The 17,624-nt window shown below is 34.5% G+C and overlaps 1 protein-coding gene across 5 annotated transcripts; it reads right to left on the bottom strand.

Annotated features, from left to right (window-relative positions):
- Positions 1-4,025: 4,025 nt before the first annotated feature.
- Positions 4,026-14,668, bottom strand: LOC131162394 (cyclin-T1-3). Of its 5 annotated transcripts, none has more exons than XR_009138769.1 (9): positions 14,395-14,655; positions 12,153-12,473; positions 10,103-10,184; positions 7,630-7,764; positions 7,378-7,553; positions 7,136-7,287; positions 5,763-6,512; positions 4,519-4,649; positions 4,026-4,431 (listed from the first exon to the last, which is right to left on the bottom strand). XR_009138769.1 is itself a non-coding variant. In XM_058118836.1 (9 exons), the coding sequence occupies exons 5-9, from the start codon at positions 10,157-10,159 to the stop codon at positions 5,944-5,946; spliced, it is 1,089 nt and encodes a 362-aa protein (XP_057974819.1). In that variant the 5' UTR covers positions 10,160-10,184; positions 10,482-10,594; positions 10,771-10,836; positions 10,966-11,041; positions 12,153-12,273; the 3' UTR covers positions 5,679-5,943. The 5 variants fall into 5 exon arrangements, 4 of the variants coding, with proteins under 4 accessions (XP_057974819.1, XP_057974817.1, XP_057974820.1 ...); XM_058118836.1 differs by lacking the exons at positions 4,026-4,431; positions 4,519-4,649; positions 14,395-14,655 and adding exons at positions 10,482-10,594; positions 10,771-10,836; positions 10,966-11,041 and having other exon boundaries at positions 5,679-6,512; positions 12,153-12,273; XM_058118834.1 differs by lacking the exons at positions 4,026-4,431; positions 4,519-4,649 and adding an exon at positions 12,907-13,014 and having other exon boundaries at positions 5,679-6,512; positions 12,153-12,798.
- Between the last annotated feature and the right edge of the window lie 2,956 nt (positions 14,669-17,624).

The raw sequence follows: 17,624 nt of genomic DNA on the forward strand, positions 1-17,624 counted from the left end.
TATATCATGATACTAGGCTACATGTTGCTATAATTAGCAACTTGCCAATGCTATTTTAGCAAGTTTAAGTTTGCTAACAAATCATTGCATTCTAGCTAATCTCTACCAAAGTTGTAACTTTAGACCTATAAGCCACACTTCATCTCCTTCGTTGGGAGCCTCCTCACTTTTTTTATAAGCCTAGAATATCCCAACTAGCTCATCCATCAACCTACCTAAGGTCCATTTAATGTGGTTTCATGGCTTAGAAAGTATTATCTAGTTAGTTTTTTTAATTTGTTCATTCCCTACAGATAACCAAATGTTGTGAACAACTAATGGATGACCAATTTTATTCCAAAATAAAATGTAGAAATAAGTCATTACTACATTGTCATGTTGTCACTTACTATCATATTCAAAGAGAAAATGTACACAACCTCCTCAATAGTCCAACAAAGCCGTTTTGCTTATGAAGTAATCCACTATGACAATTAGAAACCTTTTTTGACATGCTAATTGCTTTAAAGGCCTTATAATGTATTTCCTTCGTTGAATGAAAGGTCATGGAATATCAATTATAGTACCTTGATTGTAAGTTGCTTCGGAATGGAACAACTACTTTGGCATTTATCACATTAGTGTAGCAATTTAGCTCCATCCCTTTGCTAATCTAATAACTCCTATCTTAGTGCTTTATAGTCCAGCCTATCTATTGATTGTTTTCTCCAAACCCTTCCATATGTTTCCTTCAAAGCATAACATAGTTCTAACAAACACAAAAATATGGTAGCGTGGACAACCTTTAGTAAAGCAACCCTTAATACATAGCATACCTAACTATTTTTATCAACTTTTTAGACTTTACATGACGTTTTGGTTGTTTGCTATCTATTAAATAAAAAAATATAAAGTCCACCGGTTCAACTCAACATCTATTTGCACAACTTTATCAAACTTTCTCCTTAATGTATAGATTTCATTTGGATCATTCTTCTCAATTAAATAAGGTAGAAGAAGTCAATTTAGAGACCATATCACTATTTTATTCTTAGCATAGGTACAAGCATTGTCACAAAAAGATTTTGAACTTCTACCCTTTTCAAATACTTTTGCTAAGTGGTATCCCAAGCCCCATGCATGTTCCTATAACTTGATTCACAATTATTAGTAAAACAGTATGCAGATACTTACACCAATAATGCCCAATTGCCAGAGCAATTGCCAGAGCTAGTGTAATGACCCAAAATTTTACCCTGATATCAACTATAGTATCCGAAATTTTATACTCTAATACTAACTAAAACAATCCGAAATTTTATAACGCGGAAGACCTCAAATATATTTACCAGAGAACTAAAAACCTTTTATTACAACAATATCTCCAAAATCAAATTTAATGGATCCTTATGAAATTTCAAGATAAACCAAAAATAACAAAATTAACATTTGATCTAAACCTCTCTTTCTAATCTCACCCACGCTTTCACTGCACTAGTTTGATTTTGACTATACTCTTTAAGATATCTAAAATGTATAATAATAATTGGATGAGACACCTCTCAGTACGTATGAACTAAATTATTATTAGCGTGTGGTTAAGATAAGTGGTAGTATAAAAATACATTCAATAATTCTATTCTAATAAAAATTGCGTTTGTAAATATTTAATGTTATAATTTAACTCTTAAACCCGCATTTGTAGAATAGTGGACCACATATAAACAAATATACGTAATTTCCTTCAAATCATAATTTAAGTCTATCATATGATCATAATCACATAAATACATAAATATGAATAAAGAACTCATTTTTTGTCATGTCATGTTTAACCTCTATGACCGGGTTGTGAGGTCTAAAGACTAGACTTAACTGGTTGGCTACCAACCAACCAAACTAAATCAAAAGTTTGTGTAAGATTAGTTTGCCTGTCACATCATCATACTCATTCTCATACTCAGACCAAACTGACTATCCACCACCAACACTTTCACAATAGTGTGGTTGCACTAATATTCATCTATAACTACGACCATCAGGGTTCTTAAAACATATAATACAATTTATGCAATTAAACTGTATAATAATACGAATATTTCTCCAACATCAAATTTATAGTCAAATCACATAAATATTTTCAATAAATCATATAATAAGCATAACACCGCAAAAATCCCAAATTTGCTCAATTATGCAAAAATATAAAATTAACTCATGCCACACGATTTGTCTAATAATTAAAATTTTAATAAATTATCAAAGAAAATGTATAATAATCCACATATTTAATTTAATGCAAATATAATTAAATAAAACAAATATAATTGTATTCACGTACTCAAAATCAGAAAACCTGATATAATTAAATCCCCGAAGTATAATTTAGCCTAGACATATGGAAATAATTGAATTCGCATAATCAATTTAAATCAAAAATATATTTTAAAATAAATTCTGATATAATCTAGTTCACTTACACTGCCCCTAGAGTGGTTCCTACGGCATGCAGATGATGAAATCTCTCCGATTAAATCCTTGGAGAGTGGAGTTGGGACTTGAAAATGATGTTCGTTTTTCAATTCGATCAAGAAATGGTAGAGAAATTGCGAGAAAGAGAGAGACGGCCAAAGAGAGAGAACGGAGGAGTGAGGGGGGGGGGGGGGAAGAAGAAGAAGAAGAAGGAGAAATCAGGATGCTATGAGAAGCATCGTGATTCATAATATATATATATATATATATATATATATATATAAAATATTATATTAATATATTATTATATTATATTATATTATTTAATTAATAATTAATTATTAATTAATTAATTAATAATTATTATTATTTTTAGGATTACTACACTAATCATGTATAAATATTTTTGGGGTCGTTACAGTTAGACTTAAGCTAATGATTAGTGCTTCAAACTTTTTGTTTCATTATTAGTTGATTTAGAGGCAAACTTAGGGAATATTCAATATTATCTCTTCATAGGATGCTAAATCAATTATGCACAATGTATGTCCCATATACATCACTCTTCCATATGTAGCATCCATTCTGACTACTTTTTCTAGTCAACTAGGACACCATACGTTTAGGTTGAAAATTGCCAGAACTTGAATTTTTATAATAGGCCTAAATGCATTTGGAATATTTTAGAACATTTTGGACTTTGTAGTTGGTCAAAATTACAATCATGTGCACATGAAAATAGGTGTAGAGTCTTTGAACTACAATTATGAAGACAACAGAGTTACTCCAAAAAGTAGTGTTCTGTGGGCTTATTGAGTGCTTTGCAAGTGTAGTAGGTTAGTCATAGACTACCCCACTTTTTACACTAGCACTAAGCTGCTGACAACTTAATCAAGCACAACTTGGTACAATAATAGCTTAACTATTGGTTGTGACAAGTAGAGGTGATCCAAGGTACTACTTTAGGTCATCAAACGCACCTTCTAGTGCCTATTTGAAATCAACAATATTGCACAAAAATCTCCATGAAGCATGTATTTGGTTGGATCAGCCTTAATTCCCTACCAAGTTGTGACAAATCTAAGAAACTTCTAATAGGAGAACCCAAGAACATATTTGGTCAAAATGATATTTTTCTCACACTTACCAAGGCAATGAAAAGCTTCCTTATAAAGTCAACAATGTTTTTTGTCACGTTTTTACTCTTGCGACCCTGTTATTGACATATACCTTCATGTTAGACCTATCTAGTCCTTGAAGACCTTGCTAACCAACCATTGATAGGTCACTCTACATTCTTAGGAATGTATCACATAACCACATAACAAATTAGCAATAAATGTCATGAGTAGTAAGTAATAGGGATGCCTTCTCCTAGTTAGGTGGGCGTCAATTATATTTTCAATAGACATCTATGAATGTGAGTAACTCATGATGTAAACATAGACTCAACTTCCTGATTAATTTGTGGGAGAGGGTAAATATCCTTGGGGTACATTTTGTTTAGGTTGGTAAGCCAATTCATATCATCCACTTTTTGTTGACTTCTTGATATGAACACATTCATCAACCAATTAGGGCAATCCACTCATTAAAAAAATAATGTTTTGATCAAATCGACCTTCTAACTAATGACGTGTATCCAACTTGGTATTTGAAAGTTCTGGATCCATTTTGAACTTGTACTTATGACTATCAGGTCTATGCCTTGACATGTTCATAGCTAACCAAGAAAAGGTACGAGTGTTAGATCTCACACATTGTATCAACTCCAACCCTAGTGGCTTATGATGGTCAAAAATAATGTAGAACGTTGAGTTGCTTCACTAGAAACTAACTTTATATACATCATTTCTTCTCTCAAGGTTGAGTTGCTCCCTTTTTGCCTTTGTTTGGGCTTCGACTTTCCCCTTCAAGGTGAAGACATAACAGTATCGATCAAGTTGTCAATCAAACGGCACATGCCACTTCCACTCCATTCTGCATTGAAAAATTTACCATGAGATGATAGGTTGATGCAATGACTCTCATGTGATTTTAAGTAAAGTAGTAAGTAGTATTACTCACTATAAGGGCAACCTCTCTAGCGTGGAGTTGACTCATATGCAACCACATCTGTCTATGAATTCACATCTCTTTTTTCGTGTTTCCCATAAATAGCTAGATCGTGCTTCATCAAGTCATCTTCAAAGTGCAACCTGCAAGACAAAACCCGATCAAGGATTGATCTAAAAGTAAACAAGAACAACTAAAATAATATATATGTGCCTATGCAATCGTTTTCCCATGTTTAAAGTTTAATTCCTAGTTTGAAAAGGGAGTTGATTATGGTTTGTGCTTGTTAATTACTTCCATCATCTACTCGTCTAGATACTGACTAATATGTAAGCCTTGTTGATTATACTTGGATGCTGCAATAGTTATACTCATTGTTTGTGCCTATTGTGGAGAAGTACCAACTATGCACAACATACATTCGTTCAAAAATCACCAATTGACCTTTGCTTTATACGACTAGCTCTGTTAATCACTCATAAAAACTTGTCCGTGCTGGCATTAATGAGTGTGTGCCTTCTAGGTTACTAGTCTTTCTACTCGGTACATTTTTTATATGAACCATACAGAGATCACTCCAATTAATATAAAATAATATTACAGTAAACATTCCCTCTGTAAAATTTAAAAATAATAATTATTTTTTATTTCATGTAAATTGCAATAACATTAATTTTTGTTCAACCTATATAAGACTACTCAATTTTTAATTTGCAAATTAAGCAATCGGCTTTGACTATACCATTATTGCGCTTATCTCGTTTGAGTAGATCGTGATGCCAACTGCTCAAGCCCAAGGATCTTTTACTTGTAAAAAAATATTAATAATTTTTATTTTTAGTCCAAAATTTAACTTCCTTCTAAGTCACCTAAATGCTGATGCATACCTTTCCATCTAATGAAACCCAACCATCATCCTCTTTAACTCACAAATGTGCCGTCCCTAAAAGCAATTGCATTGAATTTACCATATAAAGTAAAAGCGCTGAGATATGTCGTTTTTGGATTTGGAGAATTTAATATAATTTTGTTTAACATTTTACTTAAACTCACACAAATCCAAATTTAAGGTCTTTCCAAAACATAGGGCGACTCAATTTAATTGGTTGGATTTATATAGATAACTAAATCAGAAGCAAGGACCAAGATTTTCATGAAGTAAAACTTCAAAGTGAGTGTTGTAACAGTACTGTAATATCATTCATTCAATCTGAAATCCTGAACAAGAATAACGTAGTATCAGTTTCATTACTTACAGTTTGGCGAAATCCCATATTCGAGATGAAGATCATTCCAACACAAACATGAAGTGGAGAAAGAAGTTTTATCATAAGTCAATGATACGCCAATTTTGGGTTCAAGGGATCACAATACCCTCCGTTTCTTTTTGGCATAGGCCGATCCCAGCTCTGATACGCCAATTTTGGGTTCAAGGGATCACAATACCCTCCGTTTCTTTTTGGCATAGGCCGATCCCAGCTCTATTCTGTTTTCCAATTCTCTCTCAATCCAGGCATCACCATTCTCATCATCCACAGCTTCCGCCAAATTCTTTCCAGCAGCTCTTTCGCATCTCCTCACCTTTGAGGACTCCAAAGAAGCCCAATTTACATCTGGCTCACTGTAGCGTCCAAGAACATTAACCACATTATAAGCTGAGCTCTGATCAGATTTTATTCTTAGCTGCAGCCCACCTTCACCATCCTCAACAACACTACTTGTGCTAGAGTCACTTGTTTGACATTCTAGTACTTCTTTTACAGTGGTATGATTGTGACCACGGATCATGTTCAGGCTGCACTTTGACATTGTTGATTTTCCAGGACTACCAGTTCGCAATGCAACTCCATAGTCCTGAGAAATAATTGACCCATTCAAAATGCATGACTGGGGACTATTGGACATTGCTTTTTTCACCATAGCTGCAGATTCAGTTACCCTTGCATGACCAGGTAGAGGCAGTTTTCTGTTCTTCTCCAAAAACTTGAGCATCTGCTGGATGACCTCTGAGACAATTTTCAGAAACGAGAACAATAAAGATTAAGAAGCCAGCCTTGAACAGCGTACAGTTCAACCAATAAAAAATATTTATGAGAATTTCAGAAATAAATGGTCCTATGCTAAATCATTAACAGATTCTTGACCTGTATTTTTAATATAAAAAGAATCCTTTAGCACCAAGTGCATTCAAAGATTGAGAATTTCATAAATGCATGGTCCTATGCTAAATCATTAACAGATTCTTGACCTGTATTTTTAATATAAAAAGAATCCTTTAGCACCAAGCGCATTCAAATTTTCAAGTTACTCCCAGTGTTATTCCAAGCATTTGTAGAAGGGGAAAAAGGGGTAGAATGAAAAATGAAAATAGGTCCATGAGACTACACGATTTACACATGGAAACTGCATTGAGCATGTGGAAATTGCATTGCTTGTGCATCAACTATTTTATACACATGAAGATGCATTGACCATGCCTCCGATACACCATTCTTTGGAATTATATCTAGAGATATTCTTATATTATCACTATTTACATAAAAGAATCTAAAGTTTAATTTGAATTCACTGGCAATAGAACATGATACATAAAGCAAGGAAAATAAAACGCAGGGAGAAAATAACAAACCTTCTAGTTGTTTAGGTGAAACATCGAACTCCAGCCACCAAACCTTTCCCTTCTCTGCAGGTAGCTTGACCTTGTGAAATTTGGCTGCAAGGAACAGGGAACCAGCTGCAATATAATGGGGTTTGTACTGCAAGCACAAAGTCGTGCAAAGCCTATAGGTCCCATCTTAAAAGAATCAGAAAACCTCCAAGAATAAGCTGCATGCAAAGAACTTTGATGAGCAAGGAGAAGCAAATTCTTACCAATCATTCACAAAATTCCATGCCACTTTGACAAGATCATTGTGTGAAATCCCTAATCTCTTCACAGCAGCAACAAGGGGCTTGTACGGGTGTTGTATATTTAGATCAAAGGCAACAGTAGCCAATAACAGCCTCTCCCCAGTTAAAATTAATTGCTTCTGCTTGTCATAAACTTCCTACAATAGGAAAGCAGCAGATGAGCTACATAGTAAGCATAGGGAACCATATTGAAGCATCAGTGTGTATACCAACCCTTTGTCTAATTCTTTGTGGGGCGGAAGGATCCCATTTGTAAGTTCTCTCATAAGCCACAACAACAACATCTCTCAGTAAGCGTGGCGTTTCTTCCACTTTGCAAGCAAGAAACATGCATACAGTTGCAATTGTCTGTAAAATGTGCATGATTATATTGAGAAAGCACAAAAGGCAAATTCACATAATTAATAACAATTAACATTCAGATATGTAATATTTTACCATCCAACTTGGTTATAATACATCATAAAGAGGTTGGGGGATTAACTACAAATCTCCTTCTCCTTAATCTGATACAAACTTAAAATTCTAACTGATATTAAAGTAGAAAATAAAATGAAACTAAAATCTATAAGCTTTTATCATAAATTGGATTTCTAACATGGGAAAAAATATATAAGAGACAGTTAAACAGGTTGTGAATTAACTATAGATCTTCATCCTATAAAATCTTAAAATTCTCAGAGACTTCAATTAAGGAAAAATTGAAAAAAAAAAAAACACAAAAACGGAACTAAAATAGATAAGCTGTTATCTTAAATTGATTTCCTGACATGAAAACAGTTCCCAGACCGACAGTCAACTACTATCAGTCCACCTAAAGGTCGCAATAGTTTCCAGTTTCTCATCTGTGCATGTGGATTTAAAACTCCTTTCTTCTAAAGACAAAACAATAGTCCACACTAATTAACAACTCAGTATAATAAAAAAGCACCAGAGAATTTTCCTTTTTATTTTTTTTGAAAGATAAATAGATGCAGGGAACTAAGACATAAAGAAATCTTAGCAATTTAGAATAAAAGTAAAAATTGGGCACATCATTTTAAATTTGCAATTGCTCAAGAATTTGATAATATTACTTTATCTTAATTAATAGTAACAAGATAGCAGAATCAAATCTCTAAAATGGATAGCAGAATCAGCTGGTTTGGGCTGCTAGCACCTACCACGTTTGGGGGTCCAGGAACTCTAATTTTTAGGAGTCCCCTACTCATCCAGAGGCTATTCTTCATAGTATAGTTGTGGATATTCACAACAGAATTCTGGGGAAGTGAGAATTAGGAAATTTATCAATTACTTGCGACTTCCTTTTTCTCTTATGCTTCGTACCCCTTTGAGCCAATATATTGATTCTTGCCTTCTTAAAAAAAATTAAAATCGAAAAAATAAAAACCCACAATTTGGTTAGATGGCAAGTAGCCTGGAGTTTTTATTGTGACAGAATAATGTACCATGAGATTATTAATGTCGACATTCATACTTTCGACACTCTTTAGTGTTGGATGTCAGTTAACACTAGGAATCTGATGTGCAATGAGAGACTAATTTATTCGACAACAGAGATTATATGAGAGAGAGGGGTAGACCTAGAATAACCTGGCTGAGTTAGTGAAAAAGGGATTTCACACCTCTCCAACTTTTAGAGGATATATTGTCCATTGTCCATATTGCATAGCAGAAAAGAAATCACCATCCCCATCTTGTGGGACTCAGGGGTTGGCTGTTGTTCTTGTTGTTGTTGGTTTCTACCATTTTTCGACTTAAAATCCAGTGGGGCTCTAAATTTCATCATTTCCTCCATTTCTCATGATTTCCAAAAAAAATTACTGAATACAGCTTTAAAGCACAAGTCTCTTTAACATCAGAACGAAAAGCTTTGTCTACACTTTAGTAAGTGGAAGAAAATTAGGAACATTTCCAAAGTTGAGACCATCATGTGCATTCCGTTCTTGCCATAAAACCTCTAAATTGGCTGGAGAAGATCTCTTGTGTGTGCATCCATTTTTCTAATAGCAGATTTCTCCACTTTCTTCCAAAAAAGTTCCCTACTTGAAGGAGCATTTCATATCACAGCTAATACTGGTTTTTGTTTTTTCTTCTTTTCTATTATCCCTTTTTGTAAATCTTCAATTTGGTTGTGAAACATCCATATGCAGTTCCAGAGGCACAAAATCATCACTTCTCAAGCTTCAAGATAGCAAAACAAAGAGAATGGCAGAAAAATTGCTTTCTTTAGGCTGAAAATCAAAGGAAATTGATAAAAGGCCCTTTACCCTTTTTGTGGCTTCTTTTTCCCCTGGGGGAGGGGGTGTGGGGTTGTTTAAGGCAGGGGAGATCCTTCTTCCTTTTTACTGCTAAACTATTGTATATTATCGTTTAAAAGAAAATATACAACAGCATCTATGTATGAGGCCGTAATGTTTTGCAGTTTTTTCCTACTCTAAAATATAAATTTTGAAATATGGGCTTTATAATTTATAAAACTCATCTAACCACTTAAATGACAAAATAGTTGTAAACAGCAAGTACATAACACTAATAGTTAATATTTAAGAATACAATATAACAGCACTTAAAGATCAATGGGCCATATATCCATTTCATGCATTTTTCTTTTATCCATTTCATGCATTTCACAAAGAAAATAATACAAATGAAAAACATATGAGTGTAGGAGTATGTTATGGACCTGCCAATCATTCTTTGCATGAGACTGACGCATATAAAACTGATGGCACAACATCATTGCAGTTGCTATTGTTAGCTGCGGCCTGAAAAATATCACATATTATCAATCAGTATTATGCATAATAGTATGTCATAAACCTTTCAATATGAAGCAAAGTGATATAATCCTAAGTCCCTGACTAAGGCATCAACCACCGTGCCGAGTGTGTAAGAGAATAATATGAACCCTTTGCTATCAATTACAGGAATCGTTACACAAAAGAAATTTTTAAAATGAGAAAAGGGAATAATTTATATTGATAAATAACAGGAGAGTGTGAATCAGAAAGCATGATGACTAAGACATCAACAGCAACCTAACAAAACTCTCAAAGCAATACCTTCACGTCAGAGCAAGGAGTCCATCACATCACACTGTTATGACCATTATGGAGGAATGGAAGGGTCAAATCCACAAATCATTCATTTTAAGAGCTTTAATTATATTATGGAACTGAAATGGTAGCGAAAAAAGAGCATCAGTCTCCACAAGCTAACATCATTAAAAAATGGAACTTTAGAAAGGGTGATTTGCACCACCAGCGATTGCCAACCTAATACTTGCACAAAACAACACTAAAAAGCTTGGAGAAGTTGGTAAAGGTGCATGTTGGTAAAGGAGTGAATCACCTAATTTAATCATGCACAAACAAGACTAAAAAGCAAACAGCTCCAAGGTTATCCCAATCAACAAATCTGCATTCAGTTAAAAAAAAAATACTATTACAATTAAAAACATCAATATTCAAGGGCTTCTCCTCCTAAGACTAAAATTGAGCCCAAAGATAGTAAAGAAAAGTATGAAAGTGTAGGTCAATTTCGTACTGCAGCAAAGTGTACTAAAATTGAGCACAAGAAGACTAAAAAGCAAACAGCTCCAAGGTTATCCCAATCAACAAATCTGCATTCAATTAAAAAAAAAAAATACTATTACAATTAAAAACATCAATATTCAAGGGCTTCTCCTCCTAAGACTAAAATTGAGCTCAAAGATAGTAAAGAAAAGTATGAAAGGGTAGGACAATTTCGTACTGCAGCATGTAAGAAGGGAAAACATCATATCTTTCCCTAAAAATTTGTCATTTAAATCATTAGACAAACTTGTGAAAACTTGAAGAGTTTTAGGAGAAGAGTAACTCAGACCTAAGATTTTGGACTCCACAATCAGCTAAATCTAATCAAGTTTCAATTTTTAGCTTCCAAAAAATATATTAAGAACAAGAAACAAAAAAAATAAAATAAAATAAGTGCCTCCTCTTAGAATAGGGCGATGGCATAAGGAGTTAATTCCTAATACATATAAATTGTACTTTTTATTCTTCTTCTTCTTCTTCTTCTTTTAAATTCTAATCATAAAGTTTCTTTTGGCCTCTCATTTTGAAGCATGCATTAATAAAGGTTTTTCAATTTTATAGGAAATTAGGGAGGGGGATGGTGATCAAATGCAAGTGCAGGATGGTGAGCCCTTAAGAGTGGTCTGTCCTTTGTTCTCCAGGTTGTTCAGTTTTTATGTATGAACAATGTTGATTTTTAATAATCTGTAGGTATTTCAACCATTTAGAATTATTTATAAATTTTATTAATTAATTTACTAGTGAAAAGATAACTTTTTATACAAGAGAATGCATGGTATGATCGCAATGAGAAAAATTTCTGCCTAGGCCACTTCTAACCAACAAACACATGCATTTGCCATGTGCTTGGAAAAAAAAAAGACTCAGCACAAAGCAGGTAAAATATCAGCATCTTATGCCCAAAGAAGAGGTTTCTTTTATTTTTTTCTCCCCCTCCTTCTCCCTTAAAAATCATCATCCATCATTTTTACACAAGCACTTATTTTAAGTGTTAAGTGTTCGTGCAATTAGTGATGCAAAATAGTATCTAACACAAATATATATTGCAAGAACGGATGAGTACCAATTATATTGGAAACAACAAAAGGAATGGTTAAGACCACACATTCTCACACAAAAGCCTGTAACTTGAATTTGTGAATCAGAAGAAGAGCTTACACTTTAAGGGTCATGCCCAATTCTCGAAGAAACGAGCAGTATAACTTCTGCAAATGTAACTCGCTTGGGATATCAATGCCGTCCTTTCTTGATGGAGAATGATCCTCTATTTCTTGTCTACTGAAGTACCACTTACGTGTGGAGCATTGAGGATCTCCTGGAATGTAAGTGCTTGCTACATCTCTTGTGATCCTCTGCTGAGAAGAATTCCCAAGGAGCTGCCTTGCCATGGTAACCTTCTTTTTCTCAATGGAAACTAATTATAGATATAACCACACTAGATGAGCTTCAGCAGCTCCTCTCCATGCTCCGATTGATTTTCTGCAAAACAAAATAAAGGTCATATGATATCCTGATAAACTGTGCAAGGTAAACACATCCTTTAAACAGAAGTTGAGTGTTGGGGATCTTTATAGAGAAAAGGAAGAAGGGTATGCCCCCCATGTAAAGGCAAGCCAATACAATAAATCATGAAACCGTCCCCATGGAAAACAACTGGAGAAGCTGTAAAGAACAATTTCAATAAACTTCCCTCTAGATGTAGAGAACCAAGCAGGCTCTCCAAGAATAACATGTCCACTTGAGTTCAGAAGATTCCTAAATTTTTCTGTGGTTTTGAAATTAGCCATGACAACTTTTCACATCACTGGATCAAATTCAAAATATTTCGTATAAAGATGAAATGACAATATTTTCATATAAATCAAAAAATAAAAAGACAGCCATGGAAGATATGATCACAAATGTGCCCAACCCCTCTATGTTTGAGTGCACCCTGTCCTTGAGATTGTTTCAGCTTCAAATTCTAATCCACGCTATTACCCATTGGCATTCACCATGATGCTCAATTGGGAAGAAACTGCTGCTTGATATAATTGGATAGTCAATGTCTCAATGAATGAAATACAATAAATGCTACCCATATCATATAATTAGAACTAGTAATGATCAAAATGATGAAAACGTTACATTGGTCTCTAATAGCATGACAAACAAAAATAGAAAAAGAAATCAAGTTAGAAGACCTATGCCCAAGCATTACAGGTGCAGACAGCGGAGAAGCGGGTCTAGCAATTGAATCAACACCCAAAATAAGCTAAAAGAAAGAAAGAACATGAGTTGGATAATTTGGAGGAAATGGGGAAATTAAATTAAATCCTTCAGTTGTTAGTGACTTCAATTATTGATTAACATAACTGCAACTAAAATCTACAAGGTCACAAGACAACAACCCAAAATTTCTAGGTCTTGCTTATCTTAATTCTTCAAATTCATAAGTTTGCAAATGTATGGCCAGCATATGGAGAATTATTCCAGAGAAAAGATTATTAATTTCCAAAGAGTGACGGACTATGCAAAAATGAATAGATAATCATATAATGATTAGAAAAATAAAATAAAAAATAAAAAAAGTGGTTCCATTCAACATCAATTAGTACAAAAGGTCCAATTTGCCGCAGCCAATTGCAAGCTGGAATGTAATGAACTAAGTTTCCAGTCTTACAAAAAACAAAACAGGTTTTCAGAAGCTCAGATTGATCCGAAGTCTGGACAAATATTCTTTTCTATTACACCAAAGAGAACTGAGAGAAGGAGAAGAATAAATTTAACAAAGGAATCATTTGAAAATTGGCAAAGAAGGGTCTATGAAAATTCTTAAGCGTATTTATTTCCTTCCTTAAGATATCTTAGCGTCACCCAAACAGTGTTTTCTGACGGAGACAAATAGAAAATGGGCTTAATGCGTTTGTCTAAAATTATGAAAGACGTGAAACTTTAGAAACATAAAGAACAGGCACCCAGAATCCTCAACTACTCCACCCTTCTTAATTAACTATTCAATCTAACGTATTGAAAAATTCTCCAAAATATGCGACACAAATGCATAATCAAACGGAGTAATTAAAATTTTGAACTTTTTTTTTTATGTGTACAAGGCAGAACCACTTGAGCCTGAAAACTAAAAGATAAGCTTAACGAAAATAAACAGGTTTTGTCCAACCTTTTAGGAATAAAACTCGTAATTGGAGAACATACCTGAATACGAAATAATTAAAGAAAACCGTGTGCAGTTCTTTATTTTGCTGACATAAATAAACGCAGGACGACAAAAGAAAACTCTGATTTCCATTATTTCATGTTATTTTTCCTCCAATTTGTAGGGAATCAAACGCGCGAGGAACGCAGAGAAGAAGAAAGCTCAAGAAAGACAATAAATAAGAAAGATGAAGAAGAAGAATACCTGAAATTGGTCTTGATCTAGATCTTGATATTGATCTCGATCAGATCAGCACGAGCAATGTGGGTATGCTGCAAAATAAACCCTAGACAGAAAACCCTAGCTCAGTTACCGTTACGAAACATTCCCAGAATTTCCGACATGCAGTTGACGTTGACTCTTATATAGCCTTGCGGCATGCGCTTCCTGCCCTGGGCTGGGTTTGGCAACGAAAGGCGTGCAGGCACGCGCTAGCTTCACGCGTGGAAAGAACACTTTTTGTATTTGCACGCGGATCTTTGGTGCTGCACCCCTGGATCCGAACAAAACAGCTAGTGCAGCTCTCGGGCCTAGCCCGAATCATCGTTTCTCGGCCCGAATCATCGTTTCTCGGCCCATTTTGCTTATCTATATCGAACTGATTCTGAGCTCCACCCAGCCCTCCTCCCCCCGCCCCACCCGTCAAAAAAAAAAAAAAAAAGAGGAATTGGTTCCTATCATATTACTGAGTAATTTTCCATAAAATCCAGAATTGAGCTTAATATAATCGGTACTGTATTTGTTTAAATCCTAAAATCAAAAATCAAAAGTTGAAATTCATATTTTCCAACTGAGAATAAGTAAATATTTTTTATTTATTTAAAAAATATCTATTGAGGATATAAGTGTCAATAATACCTATTAGTACTATCGAAATTGAAAAAGAATTCTCCATATCTAGAAAGGGGATTTTTTTAATTTCCAAAAATACTTATAATTTAATCTTTTTTATTACCAACTAGGGCCCAAATTTACATTTAAATGATGCTAAAGAGATAAAAATATAATAGTAAAGTTGACAAAAAAACTCTTTCTACACCTTATATTTTGCAGTTACAAATGGGGTCACCTTCCCCTTCTATACTTGAATACTAATGCACTGTTAGTATAGAATTACCTAATTCTCTTGCTTGTCGTTCTCTGCTTGTAGATCGAAACATATGAAAGATTTTATTGTTTTCGACAAAAGACACCCTCTGGATAGTGTATTGTTTTCGAAATGTGTGTGTGTGTGTGTGTGTGAGAGAGAGAGAGAGAGAGAGTCAATCATAGATGTGTCATTCGGTATTGTGTGAAATTAAATATATTTTTCAAGGTCGGCAAGAACTAGCCAGAAGGGGAGAAATTGGGTAATGAGTTTTTTTATCTGACAATCACAACTACTTTGTTTTTTGGGTAAAAAAAAAAAGGTTGTTTCCGTGAACCCTTGACTTTATCTATGAATGCATGCTTCTATGTTTTTAACCATTCACAATATTTTCAATTTTTTCTACGTTTGCTATGGTAGTTTATGGTGAGATTTGGGGAATAAAGATGATAAATCAATGCAAGTGGTTGAGAGGTTTTTTTTTAGGGGGGTAATTTACAATGGATCAAAACATGTGTTTTATTTCTTTTAGCATATTATGTGACTTTGTAATGTATTTGTGTACAAAATTTGTTGAATGTCAAAAAGAAGATATGCTTTTATGTGACTTTCATTGTGTCCCCTCACAATTATATATTTTTCTTACTTCATATACCTCTTGATATTCCTTGAACTTTAAGCTCAAGGACTCCAACTGTCACGCCGCGAACCCTGAAATGGGACCCATGGGTGAATTAAGTAACATAACCTGTCTCTGTATCAATATAAAACATACATGATACTATATACAAGAGGGTTCGACCCCATGGGGTAACGGATGCCCTATATACTAGGGGTGAGCAAAATTCGGTGAAAACCGAATTAACCGAATTAACAGGCCAAAATTGGTCAGTTCGGTTTGGGTAAAAATCCCGGTTCGGTCGGTTCGGTTATAATTCTACAAAATTTCGGTTAATCGGTTTCGGTTCGGTTAAGGGTAAAAAAAATTTCGGTTAACCGAATTAACCGAATTACTAATTAATTAGATTTTAAATATAATTTATGAATATAAATTTTGCTTATGTAAGTGCATTAAGGAGTTTAATTAACCTATTTGGATTCTTTGTTCTATGGTAAAATATTATTTTCATTAATAAAATTAATAAATAAGGTATTTAATTAAGTTGGATTTGGTTTTAAAAAAAAAATTATAATTGTATTATATTTCTAACAATTAATTTTAAATGATTTCGGTTAAAATCGGTTAACCGAATTACCCGAATGGGCAATTCGGTCGAGGTCGGTTCGGTTTCTTTCATCAATTCGGTCGGTTCGGTTAATGGTTTATATTAACCAAATTTTTCGATTAATTCGGTTAATTACCCGAATTTAACCGAACCGACCGTTTGCTCACCCTACTATATACATACATACAATACATGTCCATACTCATCAATATACACGGCGGAAAACGATCTTTCTTTACATCAAACTATACCACACCAGAGTCTATACCATACAAGGTTAAACATACCTACAAATACTATACATACCACGGGTGTCTACAAAATCCATCAGGACAACTCGGTTACAAAATTCGTACCTATCAGGTACTAATAGTAGCTAAACACACCCCCCGCTTCCGAATGTTAGGATGCTAGTTTCAGCTACCCGAAGGACCTGAAAAACATTTGTATATATATTCGGTGTGAGACACCTCTCAGTAAGGGATAAAACAGGTTATATCAGTGTATGGCATACCAGTGTCATTTTCATACTTCATAACACATACATACGATGCAGTTTGAAATACATACGTACAGTTTCAAAACAAGTTCCATACATTTCCATACAATTCCATACAGTTCCAGTATTTTCACAAAATCCATTCCAGTTCATACGATACTCAAATACATACATACATACATATGGTCAGTGTCGTCACACTACTCACAACTGCACAAGTCACCTAGTCTCACAGCGGTTACATTCCAACACATTAAACTATGAAGGTTTCCGACTCAGACCCAATAGTGAATCCATTGCTACACATGCAACTACACAAGGTCACCTGGTCTAACCCCGATTACGTTACCAAGTACAAACTACGCTGCGTCAACCTAGGTCCACTGTGGTCCATTGCTACATTCGGTGACCAACCGAATCATACTGGTGATATTTCGCACCCTGGATATAGAGTTGGCCACTCTTGGTGATATTTCGCACCACGGATATAGAGCCGGCCACTCTTGGTGATATTTTGCACCCCGGATATAAAGTCGGCCACTCTTGCCCACGGTAGTTAGCCGTTACAGGGCACAGCGTAAGGTAGTTAGGCTCCCCTAGTTGTTATGGCGTACGGTAGTTA

This window comes from Malania oleifera, chromosome 8 (assembly GCF_029873635.1).
Source record: "Malania oleifera isolate guangnan ecotype guangnan chromosome 8, ASM2987363v1, whole genome shotgun sequence".
Lineage (NCBI taxonomy): Eukaryota > Viridiplantae > Streptophyta > Magnoliopsida > Santalales > Ximeniaceae > Malania > Malania oleifera.

Coding starts and splice junctions, on each gene's coding strand:
- LOC131162394 (XM_058118835.1), bottom strand. CDS start 12,382: ATGGCAAGGCAGCTCCTTGGGAATTCTTCTCAGCAGAGGATCACAAGA. Junction 10,185..12,152: donor TTGGGCATGACCCTTAAAGT/GTAAGCTCTTCT, acceptor GATATTTTTCAG/GCCGCAGCTAACAATAGCAA. Junction 7,554..7,629: donor CACAAAGAATTAGACAAAGG/GTTGGTATACAC, acceptor TTCCTATTGTAG/GAAGTTTATGACAAGCAGAA.